The 8,036-nt window shown below is 30.9% G+C and overlaps 1 protein-coding gene across 1 annotated transcript; it reads right to left on the bottom strand.

Annotated features, from left to right (window-relative positions):
• Positions 1 to 314: 314 nt before the first annotated feature.
• LOC110618040 (zinc finger protein CONSTANS-LIKE 5) lies at positions 315 to 1,848 on the bottom strand. The gene is made up of 2 exons (XM_021761053.2): positions 1,015 to 1,848; positions 315 to 917 (listed from the first exon to the last, which is right to left on the bottom strand). Exons 1-2 carry the CDS (start codon positions 1,732 to 1,734, stop codon positions 552 to 554), a joined length of 1,086 nt encoding a protein of 361 aa, XP_021616745.1. The 5' UTR covers positions 1,735 to 1,848; the 3' UTR covers positions 315 to 551.
• Between the last annotated feature and the right edge of the window lie 6,188 nt (positions 1,849 to 8,036).

Genomic DNA, 8,036 nt, shown 5'->3' with positions numbered 1-8,036 from the left:
ATTTCCATGAATAATAATAATAATTTAGGTAAGGATCCCATTAGCAAAACAAGAAAAAAAACGAGAAGAATAGATTTCTTGTTATAATTTTTTTTTTCCTTGTGAAAAATAAAGTTTCTATTGGATTCAGTGCTTTGGCACTTTTTAAAATCAATTTTCTAATAATATATTATTATAATAATTATTATTAAATTGATATAGTTAAATATATTGAGAATGGCTTTACTGTAGCGATAAAGAAATGTATTTTTACATGAAATGATATTTTGCTCTACAGTAATACATTTAAGATTAAAAATAATTAGAGTGTTTAATTTGGAAAGGAAGGAAGAAATGTTTTTATTGAACAGAAAATGAGTGAAGAAGAAGCCCAATAGAAGAAAACTGAATTGGGCGTTTTACAGCAAATTCACTAACAAAGGACACTAATTTACACCCACCAACATCCCTAATCAACATTCCAACGCTAATACCATCTTACTGAACGTCATAATCATAATCATAGTCATAAAACATAATAATTAATTAGTTGATCATTAATGATCTGTTTTTTAAAAAGATGGAACGACGCCGTATTGGGCGTCCGATAAGAAAGACATCGACGAGTCGTATAGGCCATCCCCGTCGCATTCAATTTCAGTTCGTTTCGCGAAACGACCTTTGATTCTGGGTCTGGTTTCTGCATACGCCTTGCGGGAAGCGTAACGAATGGTCTTTTCAAATTTCCGATTCTTCCTCTTCTCTCTGTACCTCAATACCCTAGCTTCCCGATTAATCCCACATATTTGCGTTGCCTGATTTGAGGAAGAATCCGAGATGTGTGCGCTTGGATCGGTACTAGTACTCGTGTTTCGGCCAAAATCGGTCATAGAGTTCCCTTCTGGAACCACTCCTACATCAAGCGAAGAAGAAGAAACCTGAAAGAGTTCGGAAAGAAAACACGTTAAAATTGAAGGAAAAGACTGAGATGGATGATTTTATTAGATAAGACTCCGTTAGGGGGCAGATGATTACGCTTTGGCTAAGAGACTGAGATGGGTAGTTGAAGGAAGAGAGCTTTGATCTGCAAAAATCGACGTCGTAGCAGATTTCCTTGTTGATGATTGGAATTGGAGCTGGTTTAGTCTGTACAGGTACCAAACTATCTGTCACCGTGCTATGACTCTGATGAAACTCCATATCAAGAAACGGATCCATTTCAGGGAAAAATAGATCTCCGGCGGTTTTCATTTCAAGATTTTCCAAGCTCAATTTCGAATTCAGGTTAGAAGGATTTGGCAACAGCCAAGAAATACTCTCCATATTATCATCTTGCCGATGATGTCCATCGGGACCACCATTTTGGTCAGTAGGCACTAGAAAATTAAACGGCGATGATTTAACAATCGATTCAGCTGAGTCAAAGAAAGGCTCGACGGGTACTCGTTCGTGGCGACGAGCAAGAGGATTAGCCGAGTGGATATCTGCATCGCAAGTGACGCAGAGGACGGCAGCGTCGGCCTTACAAGCAAAAGCAGCGGGTGCTTGCTCGCAAACCTCGCACATCCACACACGCTCGTGTCTAGACACGAGCTTATTCGCGGCGTGAATCTTGGTGTCGCAGTTGAGACAAAGGAAAGCGGAGTCAGCTCGACAAAACAGAGCAGCTGCTGCCGTTTTGCAGGAGTCGCAGCGCCTGGAGGCGACAGTCCATCCGCCGGTTAAGTTCTTCAAGGTCTCCGCTTCGATTCCCATTTTGCGACCTGCAGATTGAAATGGAGATTTTTTTTTTTTTTCTTTTTTTTTTCCTCCTATCTTCTTCTTGAATTTGGTGGTGGGTGGGGGCGAGTGCTTGTTGAGCTGGGTCTTTGATAGCTTAGCAATTGATTTCTATCTATCTAGTAGGAAGGTGCTGACAAGTGAGTGAGGGACACGTGGGTGAATTTCTGGCCACAAAAGTTTTTTTAACTATTTGTATTTTTAATTTAAATCTATTAATATAAACCTAATTTAAAAAAAATAATTGAAATAAATATGTTACATAATATATATATGATATATATACAATTAATTAAAAATACATAATAAAAAAATCGAAATATTTTTAAATATTTGACAAATATTATTGACTCATTATTATAATATAATACCATGTTTATTGTAAATATTTTAGTTAATTGTATACATATACTTTATTATGAATATTAAATTACAAACTTATTAAATTCGTTTATAGAAAATTAAATTTTTATATTAAATATATTTATTATATATAAAACAAGTTATAATAATGGACTATTTAGATTTTAGTGATCTCATGAGAAGCAATGGTCAAGGGGTCTGTGCCGACGTGGGACCCACAAGGACAGGTAGTGACATGGCAACTTTCATTACCCAACTGAGGGTGAAGGGCAAATTGTGCTGAGTGGGCGCAATCAGCAATGGCTTCTCATTAGGAGTGGGGGTCAGATAGGGATCTGATATCCCAAAATAAAAATATCGACTCCTTTTTCTTAATGGAACTTGCATTCATTTTAAAAATCTTTAATAATTCAGGAATTTCAGAAGTTTTTTCTTTTTTTTTTATATTTTCTGATATTCAAGATATTTCAAAAATTAACTTGTAAAAATATTTTTTAATTAAAAGAAAGATTAAGCTATTTTTTTTAAAATAGCTTCATTTTTTAAAGAATGTAAATTTTTAAAATTTTGAAAATCATATAATTTCATTCAATTTTGTGTATTTAAATTTATTAAATAATTTTTATTTGTTAACATTACAACAAAAAATAGAAATAAGTTAATTTTCTTGAAAAAAATATTTCCCAAATATATATTTCTCACGAAATAAATATAGCCTCAACTTCAATTATTAATTTTTAGTTTCATTTTCTGTTATTATAAGTTTTAAGTTTTATTAAATTGATAAACCTTAAGGTTATGTAAGTTTGAGCTACACTCATTTAATTTAAATTTTAATATTAAAATATATGAGTAAATTTATTGAAAACATAATCTAATAATTAATCTATAATTATTATTTTTAATAAGATAATTATATAATTAAAAATAATGAAGATATATTATTAATATTTTGTATTATTATATATAAAATACAAAATGAAAACATATTTAGATTGCATGTAGCATCTTAATCAACAAAGTTCAAAAATTTAGAGATTAAGAGATTGTAGTAGCTAAAAAAGAAAAAGAAAAAAAAAATCTTTATTATTATTTTAAGCCATGTAGGATAGGCTATATATGTGTCTCACTAGAAAATTCACGGGCATCTCATCTAAGTGACTATTTTAAGAAAGTATTTAAACACTAACGACATTTTTAAAACAAATTGAAGTTCAATGACTGTAATGAATCATGACTAAGGTTTAGTGACCATAGATGAAAATTACTCGAAAATGCTATAAAAGAGTACATAGCATGACAAGCTACACTTTCTATTAGCATGTTTATGTGTGGCAAACATGAAGTCATCATTGGGATTGCCCTATTAAGGTCTTTATAGTTAACACCTATTCTCGCTCTTCTATCTTTCTTAGGTACAAAATATTGCATTAGCTAGCCACTTTAATACTCCACTTCATCAATAAAATTCACTTCAAATAAGCTTCTTCGTCTCTTGTATTCTCTTTTTTGCCTATTCAATCTTAAACATTCTTTACATTCATTTTCTTTTTTTATAATCATGAAGATATTTTATTAAAAAGGGAAAGGTAAGGACTAAAGAACTATTCATAAAACACAAAAGCTCAATAAGAAGAAAAAGACTTGCTGCTAAAATAACATCATGCTATAAAGAAAATCTTAACAATAATAATTCCTAATGAAGACAAGAACATAATAGATAGCATAAGATAAAAAGAATAAAAAAAAAAACTTCAATAAAAGCATAGTAAGAGAGAAAATTGCACTAGGTCAAAGAGAGCTTCTAAATCAATATCAACAAGATAATAGAAGGAAGTAGCCTAGACCGACTAAACACTAAGGCAAACAGAAACTAATCCAAAAGTGATAAAATTAATTCTTCAAGAATGAACCAACTAAGCACTAAGGCACAACATCAAAATTGATAAAAGTAGCAAATGCCGCTGATTGAGAATGGATAAAGGGAAATCGATTGTATAGAAATCCTCTAAAACATGAATTTGAAACATGCTTGACGAAATATATTGTAACGACCCTAACACCTGACTGCTACTTTCGCTAAAGTTCAGATCAACTTAAGATTACTGAAACCAATAGCAAGCCTATTATATATCTTGTACACCTTATAAAAATTTCATTATGATCAAACCATACATAAAAACATCACAGAGCATCAAACTCAACATGTGGAAATATTTTCTGTGAAAAATAAACATATACTAGGTCCTCATCAAATGCTCTAGAATAAACATTAATCACATACCATAGAGTTTGATCTAATCATAACATAAGAATTTAAAACTTTATATAAAAGAGATCATAAACAACTGGGATAGCACAATAGAAGAGTAGGCAAAGCATAATTGATAGCACAATAGAAAAGTAGGCAAAGCACAATTCCAAAACTAAACATCAAGTTTATATGTCCATCAAATTAAACAAAAATATAACCATATCCTAAAGCCTTGAAGCTCACAGCTAACACTAATCCTACAAACTTAGGGTTAAGAAAAAGGGATAAGCTGCTAGACTAGCTTAGTGGGTAGAAAATTAGCTAGCATAAAATAATTCAATATAAGAGATGCTCATATGTATGCATCACAACATAAATAATTCAAATTATGATGGATTTATCACTAGTAACCCTTTATAGATATAATAGTGAACATTCCCACAATGAGTTCTCCTTAGAACTTACTCTTAAACATAAACATATCCACATGCTAAAGGCGTAGAATGGACACCCTGGTATTTCTCTTAACATGATGATAGGGATGTAGAATGGGTCTCGACCTAGACTTCTATAACTGTCATACTATAATTATATCATATTATGAGGACTAATGGAACATCCAATATCCATCTAATATCAATAGCTAAAATAATACAATGTATCATATTCGTGATTCTAATATAAGCAACCTATGATAGTTCATGGCATTCATGATGCATTAGCATACTTAAAATAACTGTATTATATCCACATTAACCCTTTTCAAACAAAAGTACCATTTCAAAGACCTCAAAAAAAAATCAAGGAACCAGTGAAACTTACATGCATTCTCATATTCAATCATTGAACAAACATGTTTCTCATTAACTAAAAGTATACATTGTTCTCATCTTCTAATCTAAACAAAAAGAATAACTTACATGCAAAACACATATTCATAATCTTATAATCTAGATTTAGAGAAACTAGAGTTCAAAACTTACTTTTTGAAGTATTTTCACAAAATCAAAATTGACAATGAGAGAAAGAACTTTCAAGGTGAGCGAAAATGCACTATTGATCTTAAATTTCACTTTACATTCCAAAGATATGAAATTAATTAAGCAAAGGAGTAAGGTTTCTTAAAGAAAGAAAAAGGAAGTGAAATAGAGGCTAAAGATCACCTATTCCCAAAATAGAGAAATTTGATCTTGAATCTCACTTCCTCCTTTACTTTATAAAGCAAGAAATTTTAAACTTGCCAAAGTAAGGGACAAATGGAAATTAGATTTCTTGATGAAAGGTATAGTAGCCTATTGATTAAATACCTCCACATCATATGTATTTGATCTATAATTATCATTTGGCATTATGTGCGGAGATTATATATTAGCCAACTTTGAAGAATCCTTAAAATATAATTGTTATTAGTAGAAGGCACACTTATAATTCCCATAAGTTGTGTCAAAGGATATTTTATTAATATACTCAATAGTATGAGCAACACAATAAAAGTTATCATATGTAGTGAGAAATGAAGATTTAAGAGAAGTATTCTTATGTGTATTTTATTTGCTAACTAATCCATATGTGGATTTAGTTTCTTCAAGGTTTAAAGCGAAAGCAAAAAGATAGGAGGGGGTCTTATTCAACATTTCCAAATCAAAATTGTAATTCTCATCATAATGGATTAGTAGGCTTGACAATAAACCTATGAAGTTTACTTGGGTGCCATCACTAGTAAGCATGGACACGATATCTTATAGAATTTCGAGACTACTGTCTTGTAAGTGAGGTGTTACTACATTGTGTATATATAGAAAACCAAGAATGGGTAGAGAAAAAGCTTCCACATTATTAATCGACCCATTGATCAATTTTATAATTAGACACTACATCATCTATTTCTTCAATAAAAGGAATAAAAAAAATTGGTGATTTTTTACTCATTATAGGGAAAGAAAGAAGGATTAAACCAAGTCTTCTTAATGACGTCTTCTTAATGACATAAATATAAAATATGGATTTGTCCATATCAATAGCATGTTTTGTGAACAAATTCCCTCGAATATGAAATAATAAGCATATGCACTTGGATTTTGATTATGTACTACTATCAATAGCTACAAAATTTCTAAAATTATTGTTTTCCATTAGAAGAAATCAAAGTTTCAAACATCTAATAGAACTCCATATAAATGTAATAAGATAATATGCTTGGTTAGGGAATAAACATGACTCCAAGGATTAATATCTATAAACCATCAGTATAATCAATCATGCTTGCTTTTAAGGAATCCATCCATACATACTTCAGACTTGATTGAAAGGAGTACTAGGTTCCCTTCCAATGGTTGAACTTTGATCGTGAAGGTATCCTCAAATATAAATTAGACCTGCAGATTTGAAATAGAGTTAAGATTGACAATCAAAGCCATACTAGAGCGAGATAACCACTTTCTATTTTCTTTTGTGATGTTGTAGATGCCACCAAAGAAATCATTTTTTTACCTTGGAGGTCACTGATAAATTTTAAAGCTTTCATGGTTGTTATCTTTATGTTGTTAATTCTTTAGTGTATCATTATTAGGATTCATAGAGAAATCCACGCTTTTATCAATATTCATGTTACCATTCTCTTTATTTGTAGATTCTGGTTTAGAAATATTAGAAATCTTTTACTTTTCATCTATCATTGGGTTGCTAACTTCTAGTGTATCTTGATTGAAAAGCTCTTAATTTATAAGTTCTAATCCAAATACTATTTAGAATCCTTAAAAGGTCATATAAGGTCTATATAGTAGGAGCTCAGATGAAATCAAAACCTTTTTCGTTGCAACTTAGTTTGATGAGTATGTATATCAAAGATTCTATCAAGCTTTACGAAAACTCCTTAGAGAGGTTCAATATAAAAGATTCTATCAAGCTTTGAGAAAACACCCTAGAAAGGTTCAACATTCCATTCAAATGGAAGGTTTTTTTTTATGTCATTTGTAGGAAGGCCTAGTTTGGAAGGTTATAGTCGCAAAAGTAGAGTGGTATGGGTGGTTAAGGGAGGGATTAAGAGGAGGGTGTAGGGAGAACTCCATAGGTGATATAGGTTTTCACATTGAGCTTGATTCTTTCTTTTCTTTCGCTTAATATGGTTGATACGAGGCTAAGATGAAGCTTGTTCTCTCCCTATCAATTTCAAGCACATCATCATATACCATGATAATGCTATTGATTATTTTATTACTAGATCTAAGAATTTATCTTTTTCTTTTAGCTTCAAATTATAGATTTAATTTATTTCTTTAACATTTTCTAGTGCCCCAAGATCAAATTGATTGAAATCAATATATTATTACTAATTGATTTTAAATTATTATGAACATTTACACATTATCATAAGGTTAAATACCAAATAATAAGCAAAAGTAGAGTCTAATTCATTAATTTGAATATTAACTTTATATATGCAATATCAAAAATAAAAGCTCAAAGTTATCCTCCTAATAAAACAAAAAGACTTATTATTTAGTAGGTAGCTCTATGTGTTTGGTTTTAAGTCTTTAAACAAATAGTGCATTTTTAAGGTGCCTACTCCCTTCTTTTTCTCTTAAAAACCATCTAAGTTGTGGCAAGTCCTCTTATTCGTTTGAGGTGGTGCAGGCTCCTTCCTTAATAAACTTGGTAATAG

Source organism: Manihot esculenta, chromosome 6 (assembly GCF_001659605.2).
Source record: "Manihot esculenta cultivar AM560-2 chromosome 6, M.esculenta_v8, whole genome shotgun sequence".
In the NCBI taxonomy this organism is placed as follows: domain Eukaryota; kingdom Viridiplantae; phylum Streptophyta; class Magnoliopsida; order Malpighiales; family Euphorbiaceae; genus Manihot; species Manihot esculenta.
The sequence above is the reverse complement of the archived record's forward strand: the minus strand, read 5'-3'. Positions and strand labels throughout refer to the sequence as shown.

What these genes read in the sequence shown, in the direction of transcription:
- LOC110618040 (XM_021761053.2), bottom strand. Translation starts at nt 1,734, where the DNA reads ATGGGAATCGAAGCGGAGACCTTGAAGAACTTAACCGGCGGATGGACT. An exon ending in CTCAGTCTCTTAGCCAAAGC is followed by an intron (nt 918 to 1,014) that starts GTAATCATCTGC and finishes GAACTCTTTCAG; the next exon opens with GTTTCTTCTTCTTCGCTTGA.